Source organism: Rhinolophus sinicus, chromosome X (genome assembly GCF_036562045.2).
Source record: "Rhinolophus sinicus isolate RSC01 chromosome X, ASM3656204v1, whole genome shotgun sequence".
Lineage (NCBI taxonomy): Eukaryota > Metazoa > Chordata > Mammalia > Chiroptera > Rhinolophidae > Rhinolophus > Rhinolophus sinicus.
This window is the reverse complement of record NC_133768.1, coordinates 111,917,059-111,940,475: the sequence shown is the minus strand read 5'-3', so window position 1 is coordinate 111,940,475 and position 23,417 is coordinate 111,917,059. Positions and strand designations below refer to the sequence as shown.

The window sequence follows — 23,417 nt, the reverse complement described above, 5'->3', positions numbered from 1 at the left end:
CGTGTGCTAGGTGGGGCACAATTTGGTGTCAGTCACTTCTTTTAGCTTTCTTTATTCTCAAGACAGTTTTCAGAGCACCCACGACTGGCTGTTCAGGCTGTTCAGATTAAACGAGTCTTTCACATTAGCCCCCAAGAGCTAAAATGCAGCTGCTAGGATTACAAACACCTGTACCCTCAGGGGGAAAAAACCCAACCCACCCCCCAACCCCAGGTCCCAAGCCTGGTGTCTACATACAATTCTTATCCTGGACAGGAACCATTAGGCAGGCATCTAGGTTCCTGCTAAATCTTGCCGGAGGCTTACAGTCTGGCCACATTTAGGGTGTAGGGGAATCCCAGCCTCTGGGCCAAGAGGGTCCTGGGGTACAATCTGCACACCTGCAAAGGCTTCTCCTCACGGCACCCAGACTCCCCAAGCTGCTGCTCATATTCTTGGTTTTGGGTAATCCTAGACCTTACCACAGCCTTTGGATTCCCAGACGTCCACCACCACCCCGTTTCTGGCCACTCACCTGGCCATCAACAGGGCTTCAGTGGGCCCCCGCCACTGAGCGTGAGCCCAGATGTGTCTACAGACACTTGAAGCCCGTCAAGATCTAGCTCTCACATGCTTCCCCCTTCCTGACAGTGTCACCTCCTGCCAGGCCGGCTACATAAGTTATACCTTTCTCCTGTCACTCAATTTGTGATGAATACTCGTTACCTAGTCAGCATCTTCAATGAAGATTCCAGAGTCTTTGATCCCATGTCAGATGACATGCCCTAAGGTGTATGTTACAAGACACAGAACCAGAAAGGAAACCAAACATAAACCATCAAATTTCATATGACATAAAGGTCCCTAGATTGCTAATCAAATTATATTTTTTTCTACTAGTTTGAGATCAACAATTAGAAGACCCAACAGGAATACTTTAAAAACATAAGTAAACTTTAATAAAGTAAAAATTACAACCACTTCTTCCTAGCAATGAGTGATCGTATCCTTTGAAAGTAAATGAGGGTTGAAACAAGAGAACACAAGCTTGTCACAAGTAGCCAGATGGATTTAGGTGCGGAGGCTATACCCAAGCTCTGAGTAAGTGCACCAGCGACTGCTAGGTCAAAGGGCCTGGAAATGGCCGAGACGGAAGACCTTGAGTCCTTGGCAGGCCTTTACCTGGAAGGGAGATGGACACCAGAATAGACCACTGCCCTCAGAACTGCAGATTTATCCACCCAGTGAACAATATGGTTCAGTTATATTCTTTTACTCTACACCATTTCACTATGCAAGTTTTGCAAACTTTTAAATGGGGGGGAAGGGGTGGCAGAAGCAAATGAGTAAAGGACGATGATGTTAAAACAGCCATCAGGAAACAGCTGCACATGGTTACTGGGCGGTGCTGCGTCTGAAGGCAGGGCTTCCGGACTCCCAAGCAGGAAAGTGGGCGTTGTCAAATGTGCCTCCTGCACCCATATCCTTAAAACAGGACAGGATGGGATGAGCACAGCAGTTAACATCACTGAGGTCTCGGCTAGCAGCTGTGCCACAGTGTGCCATAACTCTCCACCCTTTCTGGCCCTCTGTTCCATTCCCTCAACAACAAAAGAAACTATGTTTTTTCAACAAGGCCGTCATTTCTCCTCCCAGCTGCACACAGTGCTTAAAGTGCTCTCCACTACCCAGAAAGCACTTCCACTTTTATTTTCTTCTTCTTCTTTTTCTTCTTGGTGGTGTCACTGTCCTGGGAGAAAGAGAACGAAAGCTCACAGAGTATGTTAACAGAACCACCACCGCTCTCCCAAAAGGAAATCAGGGAAGTTCTGCACGGCCAAGTAAGCCTTTTCAGGACCCGTAAGGCTATTCTGGCCTAAATCAGTTTTGCACATAACGAAGTGCTGAGCTTGCCCGTGGTCCCCCAGGGGTCCGCTTTCACAAACAGGAGCATCCGGAGTCCCAAGCTACATGTCGTCCCCACCCACCATCATCAGAGTCCTATGAGCTGTTAACATCAAAGCCCCGGGCCTGCCTCTGTCCATCCCGCAGGGGCAGTGGGGCAAAGGCACTCCAGGAAGCCAGTGCCACCTGGGCAATCCCTGCCCCTCCGAGGACTAGGCGGGCCCAAGGACTCTGAATGCATCTACATACCCCGTCTCCTGGCTCGTCTGCACTCTCCTCAGCAGCTTTGGCCTTCTTGTCCTTCTTCTTCTTCTTTCCCTTCTTGATCAACTGTGGAGACGCTGGAGAGGTCTCGTCACTTTCACTCTGTCGCCGCCGCTAAGGTGGAGACAAGTGATCAATGTTAGATCTTGAGCAAGAACGGAGGAGAAAGGTTCAGTAAGTCAAAAGGTGGGGTGTGGTGGGTACCAGAGAAGATGCTGAGTCCAGCAGGAAGATTTCTAATTATGAACCCCGCAGGTCCTAAGATTCACCAAGGATTTGAAGGCAGTCTTGTCCACAAAGACCAGGAAGCCATGGGCATGGCAGGAGCACTGAAGCTGCAGCGTGGAGCTCGGGGACAGAATGGCCCCAGGCAAGCTATTTCTGTGGAGGCCAACCTCACTAGTGTACAAAGTTGGATGCCATGCTCCCCCTCGGGGCACTGCCACAAGTTCTCAGAGGTGGCGGGGAAAGCAGGGAAAGCTCTTCCCAGACAGCTCAATGTAGGTCGCTCAGTGCCGCACACGTCATTCTCAGACTTTGGAAACACTGACCTCGTGCAACCTAGAGGCGGCTGCCGGCCTCTGGGGATTTTGCTCTCTGCTGAGTCTCATACAGCTCCAAGTGTCACAGCCTCCAATTTCAATACACCTGTGCCACCACTTGGGGGCCAGCTAACACGCACCCCCACTGTTTCAGTGGTGTTGCCTCAGCTGAGGTGGAACATGAGGCCAGTTTGATTCCAGAGCCCACCCCCTCCCTGCAGCAGACCCGATAGGGCACGTGACCTGGTACCTGTGGAACCCCAATGAGCAGCCTGGGAACACAGCTCCGTGGGCACCGTGCGCCCACGGGGACGGGAAGCTCTGGCGGACTGAGCCAAGATCCATGGCCAGACCGCCGTCACCAAGTCAGCAAGAGAAGCCAAACAGAAGCATCTCCCGACACACATTCCAAACGGATCCCAGCATGCCACTCACCTTTTCGGCTTTTACAGTTTCGGGCAGCACCTCTTTCTTCACATCACTGAAAGGAGAAGAAGCCATTGGTCAGATTCACTGAGCAGCTTTTCCTGGAGAACTGCTGCACTGCCATCAACCAGTGATATCTGGCAAGTCTGAAGCCACCATCAAAATAGTGACGCTGGACAGAAGAACTCACCACTTACTGTAGCAGACTGACTCCCTCTAGAGTCCCACAAGCCAGACTAGAAAGGGATAACTGTCTGCTGGGCAGGCCCACGCCCCTACCTGACCAGGGCAGTCAAGGTAAAGCAACCTGCTGCTACCCTACAGCCCTCTGGCCTCACGGAGTGCCACATGGGTTCCCTTGGACCCCATTTGGCCAGTTCCCCCAAACTAATGCTGCCCCCCCACAACCTCCTATCCTCGTTTGTATTTGATGGACTTGTCCAGGTGGCCAGCGTGCTCCATCTACCCGTGAGCTCCACACCCTCCTATCCGCACTGCAGCTGGCATCACCTGTAGTGACTGCATCCAAAGGCAAGTGTGCTGCCTCTGCCTGCCCTGGGTCACTAAAACACCCTGCCCTCACCTGTAGTCGACATACTCCTGCGTCCAGGTGGCAGGTGTACTGTCCGTGGGCTTGCCGTGCTTATCCAGAAGGCCCTGCTTGATCATCAACCTCTTCTGACTTGCCTGGTGGACCATCAGGGTTTCAACATCAGGACGGTGTTAACACATAAAGCAGGCGTTATGACTGCATGCAGCTGGCTCCAATGATGTTCCTCCCGTGTGTATTGTTAGCTGGGCCTCACTCCTCTACAGAGCAGTCCAAACTCACCCACTCTCTCCAATAGGAGCAAACATGGACTTGTTCAAGTTCAAGGTCACGAAGCTTACGTCCTAGTGAAAGCCTGTGCAGTGCCACGTGTGGCACAGGGCCTTTGCACATGCTAGTCCACTGCCCTGGGCCTCCCCTCCCCTCTTCACCTCATCAGTATCTAATGTTATGTCCTTCACACTGGCATGGCTCAAGTGAAAGCCCCTTACCCAGAACCCCCAACCAGGAAGAACCCCTCACTGCGGGCTCTCAATGTGCCAGGGACCTCTGCACTCCTTCATAAGCCCTCAACTGAGTTAAAAGCCACCAGCCTGTTGTCAATGTGTGATGCCTGTCAGCTTCCTCCCAAGAGAATGACACCTCGAGAGTCTGACACAGGCACGCTTCTACTTACCGTCCCCTCCCCCAGAGCCCAGCACAAGGCAAGGCTGTGGCGGTGGGGACACACCAAGTGCTGCCCAAGTATTTGAAAACACTAAACAGAACAACCTGACAGCACAGCCCCAGTCCCGCCTACCTTGGGACCTAAGCCCCACTTCCGAGGGTAAGTGTCTCTCTCCATGATCACTCTCTTAATCTTGGCTACTATGCCATGGTCGCAGGTAGAGATCACTGCTGTGGTCATTAATGCAATTGCTGCAGGTGTTGGAGAGATAAAATAATGATTTTAGGGGAAAGACTTGATAACCGGTAAGCCCAAATTCTACCATTTCTGCAACTTCTTCAAATCCACAGGTCTGCCACCTCAACTGAGGTGCCCTCTTCTGAGGGTGTGCATGTGGCTATACAGACGGGGTGGGCTAAGGCCCTTCATCGATTACCAGACATACATTCCCACTCATTGATTCCCTCTCTTCACTGGACAGCCAAGCTGCTGAGACATGGCCTCTAACAGCAGCCTGTGGCACAAGGGGAAGCCCCACTTACTGCTGCCTCGCCTGGCCCTTCTGACATGGCCCTTCACTGTGACCACCCCTTCAGGTGCTTGGCAATAGAGCGAGATGAGAGCGAGGGGGCAGGACACAGGGACCTGCTCTTCATGAGCCTAGCTCTGAGGGTACAGAAGGGCCAGGGGCGCCTTCCCCTCTTACCTATGCAGATTGCTTCCCCTTTGGTGGTGATGACCACAATCTCCTGATTAACTTCAATGCCGTCCTCGTATCGAAGAACACCCGGAAGCATGATCTTCGCCCCATAGCAGATTGCATTCACCTACAGGGATGGCACCACCCATGAGAGCCCGAAGCACTGCCCTCCACCCCACACCCACATCAGAGCAAAGGCGGACAAGGAGGAAGGGACCTGCGAGCACATCCCCACCTGTGAAATGGTGCCAACAGCACTGACAGCCATTGGCTGCAATCGGCACATGAAGGGACTTCGAGTGACAGCAGCCATGCACCGTGCACTAGGCACTTTACACACACTGGCGTAGAAATGTTAGAGGCCTTAACATAGATACTCCTTGTACATCTGTGTGACTGAAAGGTGGTTTTATCTTCAACCCAAACCCAGACTTAGTTTTCCTTAACTGTTCTTCTCTATGCCTTATGTTAAGGAAAAATTTGGACAGAACTAGAGACCGATTAGATTTATTGGGAGATCTGGGTAATAGCAGGTTCCCAAAGTAACTCACAAGCCAGATTACAAGGCCTGCTGAGCCAATGCAAATACGTTTTGGCATAACCTATAGGCCACCAGGTACGAGTGAAGGCCACCTCTCCCAGAGTTCAATGACACTCAATGCATCCACCTGCCTTGTCCCATCTTGTCTTCACTCACCTAGGTTTCTTCTGCTGACAGTATTCCAACCCCCCCCCCTTAAATTCACCCATAAGTTCCAACATATGGTGATAGAAAGAGAACTGACTCTGGGTGGTGAACACACAATGTGATATATAAATGATGTAATACAGAACTGTACACTTGAAATCTGTGTAACTTTACTAACAATTGTCACCCCAATAAACTTTAATAAAAAATAATTTTAAATTAAAAAAAAATCACCCAGAAGCTACCACTTTGACCCCAGCATAAGGAAGGTATGTGACAATTATGTTTCTGTTTTATGTGGCTATTGTCATAGTGGCATGCTTCAGTATACCTCTTTATTCTGTCTTTTATTATGAACTATGTATAACATATAAAAGACACATCAAACATATAAAAACGTACAAACATAAAAGAGGCTATTTACAAAATTCTGTACTACTTGGAAAGAAACTCATCCTTAAATCACTACTGAAGAGGAAACCCAAATTGACATAATTAATTGCATATTTACTTGCATCATTAAGAGGACTACTCCCAATGTTATTTAGTAAATATGCTAATAAAAAAGGTTTGAAAGGCCCAGTGATGTTTAGGTTTTATAGACTCTAGGAAAATATTTAACTAATTTGCCTTATTTTGAAATGCAATTAGACCTAGCATTAAACTTTTACTTGCATTTAGTGTTTGGTATTGATTTAATTTAAAAAGTTAATCATAAATGCTTCCACTATTAACAAAAAAATAAGGAAAAACGAGTCCAGAATCCAATCTACGAAACCAAAAAAGAAAGGAAAAGAAACCCTAAGGAAAATAAGTTCACAAAATCATGTTTCATCTCCTCGAGTAGAAAAGTTTTCAGAATATGGATCACATGTCATCTTTGGAGTCACATTTTGTCCAAACATGGACTTAAAGCCCAGAACTTACTGCACTGTCTTTCATAACCAGCCGTTTATGAGATGTCAACAGCTTTTCCAAAGGGTACACAACTCGCCGCAGGTAACTCTCGTCCTTGTGGTTGTCATACAGCCACTGGGCATCAAGCACGTCATGCATTGTCACCATGTGGTCCTGAAGAGCAGCGATGTATGAACACAGTGCCATTGTTCAAATAGCCCAATGGACCCCAAATTCCGAACACTGAATGAATTTAGTCTTGTCTGCCAAGTCTAAGCTCATTGGTCTTCAGTCATTTAGAATCCCTCCTCTCTGGACGTCTTTAATTGCTGATTATCATGAACTGATCATATATTTAAATCTGAGCAAGCATTTCTGTAGGCTGGGAAGTAAATGAATAGAGTAAGGCTTTCTATCCAATCATCTTCCCTAGCCTGTTTCAATGTCCCAAAGTTTAATTAACAGAACAGGGGGAGCTGCCCTGAACTGAACTCAACACTTTGGAAACTGCCTTTCCCAGGACGTGAAGCAGACAGAGTTACACCCAGGGATAGACTATATTAAGTACCAGCTCTAAAACTTCTTGTCCCACCATGGTGTGTACCTTTTCGCTCATGACTCCAGAACGAATTCTCCGAAGTTCCTGCATCTGACCGCCAACTCCCAATAATAAACCAAGGTGCACACACAGCGTCCGAATGTAGGTGCCGGCCTCACAACTCACCCAAAAGATTCCTAAGACACACATACACACAAAAGTAGTAAACATTTTCCAAAGTAAACACATCACCAATTGAGAAACCCAGACCTGAGCCAGTGAGACTAGAGACGACAGACACAGGCCAGGACTGCACCATATACTAAGGGCATTGACTTTTACCAACAGAGCAGTTTTCAAGGAAGCATTCCTACCCCCCTGTGGTCTATGTTAATTCAATTCCTCATAGGCCTAATGACCCACCTAATCTTCTTTCAGGATCATACTCAATCATTTTGCTCTCGTAGATGGTCCGCACTCGGAGTTGCCTCTTTACTGCAGCAATAAGTGGGGGTCGTTGGAATAAGGCACCTGTCAGAGTTTCTAGGGCCTGAGAAGAAGCACAAACCAAAATAAAGACTCTCATTGCATGGACTCTCAAATAAGATCAAAGGGCACATTTTGGGAGTTTAAAGACACAACTGAAATGCACAGGTTTCTTTCAATCATTTAAGATCTAAAATGCTTTTTGCTTTTCTTCAACCACACAAGGATGGCTCAGTGCTGATCAGAACCCTCTCCTCAGAAGGGACATGGCTGGAAGTGCCCCTGCCATTTGTAGTCACCTGTCCAGGCTGGCTAAGGCAGCCCACTGAAGGGGGCACAAGAGACGCCAGCCAGGAAAGCTGACCAGTCTCCAGATGTCTAGGGGCTCAGAGATCCACGTTGCCAAAGGATGCCCTCCCTACAATTACAGACTTACCCTAAAAAGTTGAGTCCCCCCTTCAATAGCATTGTGTAGCCGGACAATTCCCACATACTCTTTGCCTGAAAAAATGACAAAAGAGTAGTCAGGTGCGGCCACTGAGTTTTCTGTATTTTTATATACTCGTATCACTCCCATTTTGTGCAGCAGGAAAAGCAGGCAATTTGACCTCCTTAAGATTGCATGGTACAGACATGGGAAAGGAATAAAGACACTTTCTCTCATCAGGGTTCAAGTTTCAATGTGTTCACAGGGACAGTTGGAGTACCCAGTGTAGAGCCTGCCTGGAAAAAACTTCGCAAGGTCAAGTAGGAGAATGTTCCCTGATGAAAATGAGGGAAAGGCACTTCAAGCCAAAGCAGCAGCACAGAGTTCAGGAGCCTGGAGTGATAAACTAAGAGCTGGTCGGATGCAGGTCTGCCTCAGTGTGCACACAGCACACAGTACCTGGAACTCCAAGAAAGGCAAACCAGGGTCCGGCAGAGGACAGAAGGTGCATAGAAAGCAAAAGTAGCCCTGCTTAGGGTCTTTTTACTATGGAAGAAATAATTTCCAAGAGCCAACACGTAAGTAGAAGGGAAAGGAAATGCACAAAGCCTTCCAGTCTCAAGTTAGCCACCTCTTCCACGTACCTGCACTTTGCTGTGATTTTACCAAGCGAGTGGCTCGTTCTATGCACACGATTAAACAGCCAGTCACCTTGGGGTCTAGAGTACCACTGTGTCCTGTCTTCTCCACCCGAAGTATCCGTCGGATCCAGGCTACCACCTCATGGGAAGAGGGGTTGGAGGGCTTGTCAAGATTAATGAAACCTGTCCTAGAATGGAAAAGAAATTACTGGGCCATCAGCTCCGATCCTCTAATAAAAACTAAATTTGAAGAGTAAAAATGAAGAGTTGACCATGGGTACAGGTTCTATGAGGTTTAGGGCAATGCAATTCTACGATACCACTACCTCCTTGAATAACTCATGTGAACGGGTTATTGTGAACAGAACTCAAGTTTGAACAGTGCTTGCTCCCAACACTTACCTGATATAATCTCCAATCTCCCTCTTCAGAGGACTTGAACCACAAGGAAGAGGTGTATAGTGTGTCGTCCTTACATTTAGCTTATCAAAGTTCTAGAAAGCAATGATACAACACAAAATAAACTTAATAAGCCATTAATATATGTAAAACCAGAGTTAGAAATACCACCAACCGTGCCATGGTTACTGTTACTGTACACAAACTTGGATGTTGCTCCTATATGTTCATTATCTGCTGTGACAGACTAAACCTGCTTACATACTGGAAAATTCACCCGAGTAAGAAAAAGACAAATTTCTTCCTGACCACCTCCCCATGAGAACATCCCTCTCCAGAAGAGAAGAGGATCGCAAGAAAAAGTGCCCGGGACAGAACCCCAACTCCCCTTCATGGCTGTGAAATGCCCAGGAGGCTATAAAATCACTGTCCTTAGCCATGTATAAACGCTAGTCTTGTGTGCTGGCTGATCCACTGTCTTCTGTGAGCCTACAGGAGGAAAAGCAAGGCTTACAGAAGGATGCTGCTTCAGAAGGCAGCAGCACTAAAAGCACCCTGAATCAGGATGAGGAACCATCCCAATAAACACATTCTGGATGGATAAATAAGGCAAATCTGATCACTCTTCTATTAGGCTGGTACAGAAGTAACTGCAGTTTAAAAGGTTAAAAACAATTGCAAAAACTACAATTACTTTTGCACCAACCTAATAGAGACTTCTTGGGGTACCACAGAGCAGACTGGGCTTCACTGTGAAGTTTTATGAATAAAATATGGACTGGCTTTGATTTTCTCAGGGACAAAAGATAGCCTAATTGAGGACTGGCAACAATGTCTCTCAAACATAATTAGCTTGTTCCTGTTCCAGAAGCTCCTAGCTCTGCTTTTCTCATGCCTGCTCCTTTTCACTCTCCTCCTTTCTGAGGCTTAACCACTGGTCTGAAAGAGCTCCCCTCAACTGAAGCTCATTTTTCATATCACCCAGTTTCATTTTGTCATGGTACTTACCACAAATAGCAATCATTTTTTACACAAAGAACAGTTATTTTTTAAACTATCTCCTACCCACCCCTACATTCTAAGTTCCATGACAATAGGGACTTTGCCTACCAGGTTCATTGACATATTCCCAGGGTGTCGTGCGGGGAGTCCGGCCGGAGAGACCCCGCTCGCTGCGCCATGTGTCATGCAGGGCGGCAGGCGGGGTCTCTGCTCCCAGTCCCCACATAAGAACGCAGGATATGGTGAGGCCAAAAAGGAACACCCACGGAGCCATAAGTAGGGGAGTCATATCACTATATTCTCACTGGCGGCATCCGTCTCTCTGCAATCCGCTCTTGTTAGCTCAGCCACCATCTTCTTGCTAGCCCCCATTTTCTACTAGCGTAGCCACAGCAGTTATATTAGTGTCCAATGGCTCACTGGTTACAGCTGACGGCCAACTAGCCACAGCTGATGGCCATGCAATCACAGTTGATGGCCATTTACTACCTGAGCCAGCAGCTTTCTATCAGAGGCCGAGAGCCTGGAAACTGCTTTCTGGGTCTCTGTCCCCACACAGGGCCTACAACAGAAAAGATGCTATCTAAATGGAAGATACATCTGGTCAAGCAGAAACTCAACTGTGCTCAATTATATAAGCAAATCTTATTCTTTTGCCATTACATACACATTTTATCAAAATACTTGATCAAAGGGTGTTCTCAGTAACTTTTTCTCCCTTAACCTTTTCTCCTAATCTCAGAGCTGGTGCCCATTACATTATTTGTGAAGCCTGTAATTCAAATCATTACTACTCTATTTACACCCCAACACAACAGTCAATAATTTCTAGAGGACATGTTACACACCAGACACTGGCTAAACACATTTCATGAATTACCTCCCACAGCCCTCAGCTTGTCTTACTAAGAGAGAATATTATGAACAAACAGCCTCAAAGAGGTTAAATGATTGGCCCAAGTTCACACACTGCCTGACCCAAATTGGTCTGGCTTCAAAGCCCATATGCTTCTCAAGCACTAAAGCAGTTCTACTTCAAGTGTGGCCCACAAATTGGCACAAGTCTGTAAGGTGGCGTTAAGTACAGGAACTGAAGAAGTAATTGTTTATAAACTCTGAGAGCAGTTCGATGTCGTTTCAACATTTTAAATGTATTCGGTGACAGTGTTGGGTGCATTGGAAATAAAAATACTCACTTGGTCCTTCATCTCGGACACCTTGAGGAACACTGCTTTAGACCGTATCCCCGGGCATTTCCTTAGCAAAGAATGCCAGTATTAAGCACTCACGTGATGTACAATCTTAACCACATACCTTTAGCAACAGAGGCCACTGAGATGTGTCCAACTGAGCCACTTTGGATTCAGGTTTGATGAGAAATTCTTCAACGTGTTGTATTTCCTTCCATGGGACAGAAACATACCCTATTAGACTTCCCACCTGATTTTGAACAATTCCATTACTACCACAGAAGCCTATGCCCTTTCAATAGAAAAGAAGGTAGTCTACGCTCTTCACTGAGACCTCCCGGGAAAGAGCAGAAATGAGCCAGGATGTCAGAAGGTTAAATTAAGTGCCCCCAAGATGGATACAGCTATTTAAAGAAAAAGAGGGACAGCGGGTCTGCAGGTGGGATAAGAGAGAAAATTGCAGGGAAAGGGGCTGGTGAGGCCAAGACCACTTAGGAAACTACCCGACAGGAGACGCTTAGGTTGGCTGGGGTTGTGAAACCACCAACCACCAAATTTCTTCAAAACCTTTAAAAAGTTTTCTGTAATTGGTTATCTAAGCGGTCTTTTTTAGTCAAAACAAAGTAAAACATATTCCTACTCACTGCTACATCTTCTTCTGGTAATGACTTCAGCCCTTTTTTCTTCTTATGCTTCTTCGGCAAAATAAGTACTAAAAACAAACAAACAAATCCCAATTTGGGAGTTATCCCCGCAAATAAATGCAACAAAGTTTAAAATAGAGCCTGAAACCAGGGCAGGTATTAAATGGATGTTTGGCCCAGAATTACTGGGGAAAACAAACTGTGTAAGGCCAAATACGTGGGTTGCACGGCTCAGTAACTGACTGCAAGCAGTCGCACATGTCAGCTTCCGATCGGTTCACCACGTGGCCGTGGCGGGGCTTAAACACGCCGCAGAAGCGCTCGGCCCGCGAGGCCGGAAAGTTCCATAAGTGATCGCTTGACTGTCCACGCGAGTTTGTGACCTCCTGAACTTTCTTGCCTGTTGGACCTATGCCCACGCTGGAGCCCCTCGGCCCCTTTTCTTCCACGCCCGTTCCAACCACCCTTTCCTCTCCTCATCGTGTGGCGCAGACCGTGGCATCTGAGCTGCCGGCGGCACAGGTACTGCTAGGTCTCCTGCCATCGCAGGGTCACCCGCACGGCCAACGCCTTTCCATGGCGACCCGGGCCCTAAAGGGGCTGTGCCGTCAGCAGAAAGCCCGGGCCTCGCGGCGCCACCTCATCACGAGAGCCTCCCGCTTTTTTGCCCTCACCCGCAGAGCCAAAGCCAAGGAGCAAGGCCGGCAGGAAGCCCGGCGGCGACCGGGCCAATCCAGCGGCTGGAACCAGCAGAGCTCGGGCCCCGACGCCGTCCACCTCCCCCGGCCCTCCGAGCAAGCAGAGCTGGCCCCGGCCGGAGATACCCAGCCCTACCAAACGCGAGGGAACGTCCCCTACCTTCCATGTCCGCCATGTTGCCCCACACAGCGTGCGAGCCGCGTGGGCCACCGCCAAGAGAGGGATTATAGACTCCCGCCGCCTTCAGGCCGCGCCGCTAGAACCCGCCCACCTCTGCACCGCCCCGTGCGTGCCGCGACGTGCGGCGGGGTCAGGAGAAAGGGGCCGGACCTGAGGCGCGCGCGGGACGCCGCCACAGTCTGCCGGGCTCGGCCCCAGTGATGACGCGCCTGCGCATGCGCGTGCGGTAGTGCTTGGGCCTGGATCCCTCCCTTGGCAGCCCCGGCTGGGATCCCAAGCTTAGCCCGCCCTGGCGGCACATGCCTCTGTTCACTTACGTTTACTGGGTTTAACCCGGTTGTGGGCACCTGGCTGAGTACGCTGTTACTGTAGCTCGTTGCTTCCTCTCACCATCCCTTTAAGGTTGTTGTCTGATCAGGCCCGATTGAAATATAAAGACGTTAAGCCACTGTGAGGTTGAAAGCCCTTTGCTGCTTGCAATTGCCATCCAGCTAGAGCAGCGCTGGCCAATAGGAATAGAGTGCGAGCCACTCGTGAACTTTTAAATTTTCCAGCAGCCGCACGGGGAAAAGAAATTTATTTTAATAACAAATTTTATTTAACCCTGTGATCCGAAATATCATTTCAACATTACGAATGGGATATTTTACTTTTTTGTTTTGTACCAAGTCTTTCAGGTGTGTTTTACATTTACAGCACATTTCTGTTTGAACTCCACGAACGGGTGTCCCTGTCAAGTGCTCTATAGTCACAGGCCACTAATGTCTGCGGAATTGGACAGCCAGGAAGTAGCAGCTTCTGGTTCAAGCCCTCTTCCCTTCTGTCTTTGCTCTTCTCTCTTCTTGCTCTTCTGTCTCAAGTGGGGGGTTCTTAACCTAGCCTCTGCGGACTTGATTGATCCCTAGTTATTCGATTCTTTATTGCGATTGTAAATGGAATCTTTTGTCAATATGTTTTCTAGTGAGTTGCTGCTAAACAAAGAGGACAGGTATTGCTTTTCTTCCATTCCTCCACCATCCAAAGAATAGAAATTTTTCACTTTCATTTTACTGTGGCAAAAAAAAAAAAAAAAAAAAAAAGATTGATGACTAGCTTTTCTTCATGTAACTTTTCATCTATCGGGAATTTATTTTGGTGTATGCCAAGGTAATAATAATAATGATATAAATTGACTTTTTATAGATAACCAAAGTCCCCAGTATCAACCAACCCATGAGTAGTTCATTACTTGCCCCATTATTTTATAATACTTCACTGATACATGTTTGGCTGAATAAGTTTGAGGTATTCACTGATGGTTCTATGGGCTTCACCTTTTTCCAACACTCAACGGATCTGTTAGCTAAGCCTGTCAGCTTTGCTTTCAAAAGAGATGCAGAACCTGATTTTTTTTCACCACCCTCACTGCTGTCAACTGTAGTCCATGCCATCATTCTGGTTCTCCTAGATTTTTTTCAGTGGCTTCCTGCAGTTCCCGCTGCTTCTACTCTTTCCAACTATAGTGTCTTCTCAACACAGCAGCTGGAAAGAGCCATTAAACTGTAAGTCAGGCCATGTCTCTCCTCTGGTCAAAGCCCTTCAGGCCATGTCTCTCCTCTGCTTCCCTTGTTTAGTGGGGTGAAAAATGGTCCCCCCAAAAGATATGTCCTAACTCCTGGACCCTATGAATGTGACCTTATTTAGAGAAAGGGTTTTTGTAGATGTAATTAAGTATCTCAAGATGAAATTGTCCTGGATTACCCAGGTGGACCTCAAATCCAATGACAAGTGTTCTTAGAAAAGAAGGAAAAGAACACACAGAAGAGACAAAGAGCATGTGAAGATGGAGGAAGAGATTGGAGTGGTTTCAGACTTCCAGCCTTCAGAATTGTGAGAAAACAAATTTCTGTTGTTTAAAGCCACCCAGTTTGGGGTAATTTGTTATGGTAGCCCTAGGAAACTAATACACCACACTGCCTCTTGGCTATTCAGGACTACTCCAGGCACATTCTTCTCTCTTCCTTAAGTGTACCTGGCTTATTATTTATCTCTTCACTAGAATATTAGCCTTCTGAAGCCAGGAAAGTTTTGTCTATTCTGTTCACCACTATAGATCCAGCTCCTAGAAAATGCTCAGTAAGAATTTGTTGAATGAATGAATCTATGTCTTCTGAACCCAGAAACCCCATGGACCTTCCCTTACCAGCAGAAGCAGCTCCTCCCCCACTGTCTGATGAGGCTGATCCTGCCTTTCTTGGAGATCTTGTAATGAAATCAGCTGGTCAGTTACTGAGCAATGGAATGCCAATTCTCCTTGTGCCCCACACCTTCCATCCCTCGTTGTCTCCAATCTCAATTCTCAGGGAGGTTGGAATGTTGGAATGGAATTGTTATGTGCATCCCACTGGCACACCCCTTAATTACATCCCCTGAGAGCGCTCAAGGGACATTCCTTTCACGAAAACACTTGGACAAAATTTGGTAAAGGTTCTTCAAAACTAGTCGGGGAAAGGAGGCGGGAAGCACTGCCATGGAAACAGGCTTGAGCTCTCAGTGGGAATGATTTGGATCATGGAGTAGTAGAGGCCAAGTGGTGGCACTAATTCTCGGTAATAGGATGGGAATCATGATAGGCAGCAGGACTGGCAACTGGAACCAGAATGGTTACTTCCCTTTTGGAGTGGTTAACTGATCATGGTGTCCTGTTAGTAGGCTACCTATAGTAGCCCATGATCTGTATAACCCATACAACCAACAACAGAATCTCTAGGTCTGGTGAATGGCAGCCTGCCTTGAATCACCACAATGGAAGATCATGGCCCCTCATCTAATTCCGAGACCCAATCAGTCCACAGGCTCAGAGCCTTCAAGTAAAGAGGAAGCCAGATCCCCATAACACTACAAGTGTATACTGTATTTTAAACCTTCCTCCCACTTTCTCCTGGGGACATAGAATGCCACTGTAGTCCACTAGTCAGAAATGAAGTCTTAATCTATGTCTGTGTTGCTGTGGGCACCCCTGTGGCTCTTTCCCCAGTTCCTGATTGCAGAATTGGAATAAACACAATAGGCAGATAGAAGAATTCCCACAGGGGCTTCCTGACTCAAGGACTGAAGACAAGTATACAAAGAAAGGTCAAAAGGAGGCCCTCCCCAGCACTGTCCCTTCAATTCTCTGGTACATTATCATAATTAAGTCCCCAGGGACTGACTTTATCATCTCACTGTGTCCCAAGACATTATGCTGGTCTGCTTCATTAATGACTTGTTGATTGGGCCTGACGCTAAGAAGCAGCAAATATTTCACCACAGGATGAGAGATAGGTCCCAGGAAAATTTAAGAACCCAACACATCTAGGTATCCAGTAGGCTGAGGCACATTGAGATGGTCCCTCTGAAGAGAGAAGCAGTTTGCTGTACCTCAAACCTATTGTCACTAAAAAAGAAACACAATGCTTGGTGGGCCTCTTTCTGGACGTGGCATTCCCTGTTAGGATGCTACACAGAGCCTTTCCCATGACTTGATTAGAAAATCACAGCTTGGGCCTCTGGAATTGGGATAAAAATAAAACTAAGACCTACACACACACACACACACACACACACACACACACCAATTTGCTGGGAAGAAAAGTTCCTGACTTCTTTAGTTCCTGATTGACCATCTAATACAAGTGGTCTTATGACCTGAGCTGCACATCATAAACTAGGCATTGTTTGACCAACCAAGTCTTAAAGTCAGGCATGAGTAGCAGCATCCCACCATCAGCGGTGCAGCTGCTGGGGAAAACAGTCTGGCAGTTCCTCAGAATGTTAAACAGAGTTTCCATATGGCTCAGCGATTCCACTCCTAGGTGTATATACCCCAAAAGATTTGAAAACAGGGACTCAAATATGATGTCGGGGACTTGTACAGGAATGTTCCTAGCAGCATGAGTCACAGTAATCAAAAGGTAGAAACAACCCAAATCTTCATCTACAGTTGAATGGAGAAACAAAATGTGGTCTATCGATGCAGTGGAATATTACTCAGCCATAAAAAGGAAAAAAGTATTGATACATGCTACAGCATGGAGGAACCTCGAAAACATCATGCTAAATTAAATAAGCCAGAAACACAGGGACAAATATTGTATGATTCCACTCATATGAAATAGCCAGAATAGGCATCCTAGCACAGGCAACAAGCATGTGAGTGAGGAAGCTTCCAGACTATTATAGCCTCCAACCCTCCAGTCACCCTCAGCCCTTGAGTCATCTCAGCCGAGCCATCAGACATTATGGAACAGAGAGAAGACATTCCCACTGTATCCTGTTTGAATTCCTCAGCATCATCTATCAATGGAATAACAAACCATCCCAAAACTTGGTATCATTAAACAAATATTTTGTTATGCTGACAGATTGCAGTTGTGCTGAGAATTCAGCAGGCAGACCAGGTTTCACTGGATTGGGGCACCTTCTACACGTGGCCTTTCCATGTGGCTTGGACTTTCTTACAGCACGGCAGCCTCAGAGTTGTCAGACTCTGTACTCGGTGTCTCAGGGTTCCAAAAGCAAGTGTTAGGGCAGAGAAAGCATAAAACTGCATAACCTTTTGTGACTTGTCCTTGGAAGTCTCATAGCATCATGTCTGCTGTATTGTATGGTTGAAGCAGTCACAAGCCTACCCAGGTTCAAGTGGAAGGGGCATCAACCTCACCTCTCCACGAGGAGTGTCAAAGACCTTTGGAGCCCTGGTTCAAAACTGCCACATTCACCAAGACCTAACTAACTGCTGTGCAGGCCAAACTGGTGAATTAAATGGGGATGTGATAGGAATTTCCTTCCCTGCATTTTTCAAGTCTTTGATAATGAAACTAATTTTTGACATTCTCCCCTAAGTATGTGATATTTCTTTTGACTTACACTTTGGTAGGAAGGTGGAGCTCCAAGGGTTTCCACTTGGACCTTTCTGCCATGATTCCTTCCTTCCATGGGGCATGAAATCGATGTGAGGATTCTGCTTTTTTTGTTTTTAATTTTAGCCATTCTGATAAGTATGTACTGGTATCTCATTGTGGTTTTAATATACATTGTCCTAATGGCTAATGATATTGAACATTTTTCCATATGCTTATTTGCTGTCTCTATATCCTCTTCAGCAAAATGACTCCCCATATAGTTTATCTATTTTCTAATTAGATTAATAGTGTTTGGTTTTTTACTAATGAGTTTTGAGAGTTCTTTATATATTTTTGATATGAGTCCTTTGGCAGATATGTGGCTTGCAAACATTTTCTCCCAGCCTGTAGCTTGTCTTTCTATACTTCTAACAAAATATTTTGTAGAGCAAAAGTTTTAATTTTGATGAAGTCCAATTTATCAATTTTTTTCTTTTATGGCTTGTGCTTTTGGTGTCATGTCTAAGAACTCATCACCAGGTCCTAGGTATCAAATATTTTCTCCTATGTTGTCTTCTAAAATTTTTAGAGTTTTACATTTTACACATATATATGATCTATTGAGAATTAATTTTTGTAAAAGATGTGAGGTTTTGGTTAAACGTTTTTTGTTTTTTGTTTTGCCTATGAAAGTTCAATTGCTCTAACACCATTTATTGAAAAGACTGTCCTTCCTACACTGAAATGCTTTTGTATCTTTTTCAAAAACCAATTTGGCAAATTTATGTGAGTCTATTTCTGCGTTCTCTGTTCCATTTCATTCATCTATGTTCCTATTCCTCTACCAATACCACACAGTCTTGATTACTGTAGCTATATAATAAGTCTTGAAATTGTGTAGAGATTTGTATGTTGATCTTATATCCTGCAGCTTTGTAAAAATCATTTATTAGTTATGGGATTTTTTTTTTCTGTAGATTCCTTGGGATTTTCTATGAAGGCAATTATATCATCTGCAAATTGAGACAGTTTTATTTCTTCCTCCCCAATCTGTGTGACTTTTGTTTCTTTTCTTTCCTTTTTTTTTTTTAAATAGTGCACTGGCTAGAAATTCTAATACTATGTTGAATAACAGTAGAAACAGTGGATATCCTTTCCTTGTTCCCAATCTTAGGGGGAAAGTGTCCAGTTTTTCACCATTAAGTATGATGTTAGTCATATGTCTTCTATAGATGTTCCCCCTCTATTCCTAGTTTTTTGAGAGTTTTTGTCATGAATTGGTGTTGGGTTTTGTCAAATGCTTGTTCTGCATCAATTGATATAATTATATAACTTTTCTTCTTTTGCTTGTTAATGTGGTGGATTGCATCGATTGATTTTCATACATTGAATGAGCTTTGGCGCTCTGGGATAAACCTCAACTGGTCGTGGTGTATAATTTTTTTTAATGTATCTATGAATTCTACTCACTAGTATTTTGCTGAGGATTTTTATGTCTGCATTCATGAGGCATATTGGTCTGTAGTTTTCCTTCTTTCTTTTTACTGTCTTTTTCTGATTTTGGTATCAGAGTAATATTGTCCTCATAGAATGAGTTGAGAAGTGTTTGATTTGGACTTGTGAAAACATTTCATGCTATTTTTTCTCATTAAATTTTCTTTCAATGGGTCTCAAAATGCTGTGACAGATTTTTGGTCAAGTTGTTTCCATTAAAAACTAATAACTTAAAAACTGAAGCACAAAAAGAAAAAAACCCAAATGGTCTACAAAACATTCTCCTTTCCTTCTGAAGGTTTTACAATGTATTGTAATCATTAACTTGTTTTTTACCATTAAACCTAAGTGGCCAATTGAGACAAACTGTTCTGAGACCATTCTTCCACTACCAATTAAGACTGGAGTGGCAGGTATTAGGGATAAAAGCTACTCATTTAGCCTTCTGAGCTTTCTGGGCAGACTTGGTGACCTTGCCAGCTCCAGCTGCTTTGATGACACCCACAGCAACTGTCTGTCTCATGCCACAAACAGCAAAACGGCCCAGAGGAGGACGGTCAGAGAAGCTCTCAACACACACGGGCTTGCCAGAAATCATATCAACGATGGAAGAATCACCAGATTTCAAAAACTTCGGGCCATCTTCCAGCTTTTTCCCAGAACGGCAATCAATCTTTTCCTTCAGCTCAGCAAATTTGCAAGCAATGTGAGCTGTGTGACAATCAAGCACAGGTGCGTATCCAGCACTGATTTGGTCTGGATGCTTCAGGATAATCACCTGAGCTGTGAATCCAGCTGCTGCCATTGGTGAGTCATTTTTTTTTTTCCAAATGACTTGGTTTAATTCCAGGAAGTACAGAATTTGGGATAGAACAAAGACTGAAGAAAACACTTAGGATTCTGGGTTGGGTTTCCTCTGACCTCACAGCTAAGGTTGAAACAGCTGAGTGAGAAGAACTAAAGAGTTGAGCCAATGCATGATTATTATTTTTTTTTTTTTTTACAAAAGTTTATTCTTAAATGTACAACAGGCTCCAAGACAACACTGCATTCTAGCTACAAGTGGCAACAGGTGTTATGGCAGGGAATCCAGATGTTAAAACAGGAATGGAATTAAGGATCACCATTGCCCCAGGCACAAGGAACAGCTCACTTTTTGCCAGATTTCTTAATTCCACCTGTGGCCGGGGGGCCCTTCCCTGTGGCCTGCTTTTAGCTCCTCGAGTTTCTTCTCCTCTTTCTGCTTCTGCTTGAATGCTTTATCTTCGTAGTCCATCTCCTTGGCCTGCTTCTTGGGCTGCTTCAGGAGCTTCTTCTTGCCACGTTTGTGGCCGGACATGGTACGTGCTGCCCCTTGCCCTAGTGGGTAATTTTTGCTGTCACCAGCCACATTGCCACAACGAACATCTTTGACAGACACATTCTTGACATTGAAGCCCACATTGTCCCCAGAAAGAGCTTCACTCATAGCTTCATGGTGCATTTCAACAGACTTTACTTCAGTTGTAACACTGACTGGAGCAAATGTGACCACCATGCCGGGTCTGAGAACACCAGTCTCCACTGGGTCCACAGGGATAGGACCAGTACCACCAATTTTGTGTACATCCTGGAGGGGCAGGTGCAAAGGCTTGTTAGCTGGATAAGTTGGTGACAAGATGCAATCCAGAGCTTCAAGCAGCGTGGCTCCACTGGCATTGCCATCTTTATCGGTGACTTCCCACCCCTTGAACCAAGGCATGTAAGCACTTGGCTCCAGCACGTTGTCACCATTCCAACCAGAAATTGGCACAAATGCTGCTGTGTCAGGACTGTAGCCAATTTACTTAATGTAGGTGCTGACTGCCTTAATGATTTCCTCGCATCTCTTCTGGCTGAAAGGCGGCTCAGTGGAATCCATTTTGTTAACACCAACAGTTAGTTGTTTCACACCCAGTGTGTAAGCCAGAGGGCATGCTCACAGGTCTCCCCATTCTGGGAGATTCCTGCTTCACATTCACCAACACCAGCAGCAACAGTTGGGACAGCACAGTCAGCCTGAGATGTGACTGTAATTGTCTTTTGAAAAAGTCTCTGTGTCCTGGGGCATCCATGATGGTCACATAATACTTGCTGTTCTCGAATTTCCACAGAGATATCAGTAGTGATGCCATCTGTGGGGGCAGAGCCCCAGAAAGTAGTTTCCAGGCTCTCAGCCTCACATAGACAGGTGCTGGCTCAGGTAGTAAATGGCCAACTGTGATTGCATGGCCATCAGCTGTGGCTAGTTGGCCGTCAGCTGTAACCAGTGAGCCATTGGCCACTAATATAACTGCTGTGGCTACGCTAGCAGAGAGAGAGAAAGAATGGGAACTAGCAAGAAGATGGCGGCTAGGCTGGCAAGCGTGGATGGCGGTTTGCGGACAGTGTGGATCCAGCCTCCAGTGAGAGTATAGTGCTGCCAGAGAGAATATAGTAGTATGACTCCCCTACCTATGGCTCCGTGGGTGTTCCTTTTTGGCCTCACCATATCCTGCGTTCTTATGTGGGGAGCGGGAGCAGAGACCCCACAGGCCGCCCCGCACGACAAATGGCGCAGCGAGCAGGGTCCCCCGCACGACACCATCCATGCTCGTGTCCAGCTTTTGGTTGATCCAAGGCCCAGGCACACTTAGAGACCCTTTCCCATCTCAGCAGCCTCCTTCTCCAATTTTCCATGGTTCTTTCGTCAACCCCACCACACTTGTAGATCAGATGGCCAGAAGTGGTGGATTTGCCCAAACCTACATGTCCAATGACGACAAAGTTGATTCGAGTCTTTTCTTTCCCATTTTGGCTTGGATTTAGTGGTGGTTTTCACGACACCTGTGTTCTGGTGGCAAATCCACCCTGAAAAAGCCATAGTTTTAAATATAATAATAATGGATATGACGTCAGAATTTTTCGTAAGACACGTAGAAGACTATTGATAACACACTCAAATTGGCAATAAGAAAGTCAAATTTCATATTTCAGGTGGAAATTAGGTTGCTTTCATTCTCAGAGAAGTACTTTATAGATGTCCATATAGGAAAAAAAGAGTTTCTTTATCCGAAATTGTACTGTGGCAGTTGAGGCTTTTAATTAATGTGCTTCATAGATTATTAGAACAAGAGACACGTGGGAGGTGGGGAATATAGGAAGACACAGCCCTCTTCCCTCATTATTGGCCTTTCACATACATGTATAGTTATCTCCCCATGTCTGTCCCTTATTCAGAAATTGAGAGGCATTTTCTTTTCAAATTGTCTCTCTTTTCACAGAGAATAATTTAGATGTACGGCCACTTTGCCCATCATAACATAACTAAAATAGAGTCTCTTCTATAATAGTGGACATTTACTTTCACAAATCCTCCTAGTTAAAAGATTTTCAGTACTTAATGAACTGCCAAACCAAATCTATTTTAAATAAAGAATAAATGGCGAAGCCACAAAAGGAATCCAGGTGCTGAAAAACCACTTGCTATTTCATGTATCTCCTCTCTCCAGGCTGGAGTGCAAAGAAGCTGGGAAGGGGCTGGATGAAAGGAAAATGAACATTGTAATATAAAGAGGTCATCTCTCCCTAGAAACTTAGAAGGAATGACCATGCAGAAGCAATTTGGGTTCGTCTGGAAGGGAGAAGAGTACACTCCAAAGGATGCAGGAGTGATTACTCATATCACATCCATATTTAACTACCTGGTTGGCCTGGAGATGAATAATGAGTAAATGTAAAATTAATCAGATTGTGACTCAAATTGAAGCCGCCATTCTGGATAATGTTTTCCTAGAGCAAATCAACACAGTGCCTGGCACCTGGTAAGTGGCAATTTGTATGACAGATGCTCTTTTCTCTATCCCAATCAGCAGAGACTATCAGAAGCAGTTTGCTTTCATCTGGCAGGAACAGAAGCTTGACTTTAGTGCCTTATCTCAGGGCTATGTCTATCCTCTGGCTTGTTGTCATAATCTGGGGGTGAATGGAACTTGATTATTGTGACAATCAGGGTGCACATCATGCTGGTCCACTACAATGAAGACATTATGCTTACTGGAGCTGGTGATCAAGAGGTAGCATAGATGCCTTATTAAGACACATGTATGACAGAGGGTTGGAGATAAAACCCACAAAAAGTCAAGAGCCTGACCCTCAATGATGTTTTCAGATGGTCTGGATCATATCGGGTATTGAACAAGTTGCTGCACCTCATACCACTCAGAAAGAGGCACAGCAC

At 45.6% G+C, this 23,417-nt stretch overlaps 1 protein-coding gene, 2 non-coding genes and 2 pseudogenes across 4 annotated transcripts; 1 reads left to right on the top strand and 4 right to left on the bottom strand.

The window, feature by feature from the left end:
• Positions 1–912: 912 nt before the first annotated feature.
• Positions 913–13,026, bottom strand: DKC1 (dyskerin pseudouridine synthase 1). The gene is made up of 15 exons (XM_019716088.2): positions 12,804–13,026; positions 11,946–12,013; positions 11,426–11,512; positions 9,113–9,204; positions 8,714–8,898; positions 8,079–8,143; positions 7,580–7,706; positions 7,223–7,353; positions 6,649–6,792; positions 5,040–5,160; positions 4,466–4,584; positions 3,700–3,803; positions 3,126–3,171; positions 2,134–2,262; positions 913–1,729 (listed from the first exon to the last, which is right to left on the bottom strand). Exons 1-15 carry the CDS (start codon positions 12,817–12,819, stop codon positions 1,664–1,666), a joined length of 1,500 nt encoding a protein of 499 aa, XP_019571647.1. The 5' UTR covers positions 12,820–13,026; the 3' UTR covers positions 913–1,663.
• On the bottom strand, positions 3,248–3,376 carry LOC141569788 (small nucleolar RNA SNORA56). The gene has a single exon (XR_012493583.1). It is a non-coding gene; the product is annotated as a small nucleolar RNA SNORA56 (small nucleolar RNA).
• LOC141569784 (small nucleolar RNA SNORA36 family) lies at positions 6,992–7,124 on the bottom strand. Its single transcript, XR_012493580.1, has one exon. It is a non-coding gene; the product is annotated as a small nucleolar RNA SNORA36 family (small nucleolar RNA).
• Positions 9,394–9,789, top strand: LOC141569552 (small ribosomal subunit protein eS27-like; annotated as a pseudogene).
• A 7,246-nt stretch (positions 13,027–20,272) lies between the features above and the next one.
• On the bottom strand, positions 20,273–20,519 carry LOC109437110 (translation machinery-associated protein 7; annotated as a pseudogene). The gene has a single exon (XR_002136199.2). The product of XR_002136199.2 is annotated as a translation machinery-associated protein 7 (transcript).
• Positions 20,520–23,417: the final 2,898 nt, after the last annotated feature.

Bases quoted from the DNA above. Each gene is read 5' to 3' on its own strand.
- DKC1 (XM_019716088.2), bottom strand. The intron at 6,793-7,222 runs GTACACACCATG...GCTGCTCTTCAG, and splicing joins CTGGAGTCATGAGCGAAAAG to GACCACATGGTGACAATGCA. The intron at 4,585-5,039 runs GTAAGAGGGGAA...CAACACCTGCAG, and splicing joins AGGGGAAGCAATCTGCATAG to CAATTGCATTAATGACCACA.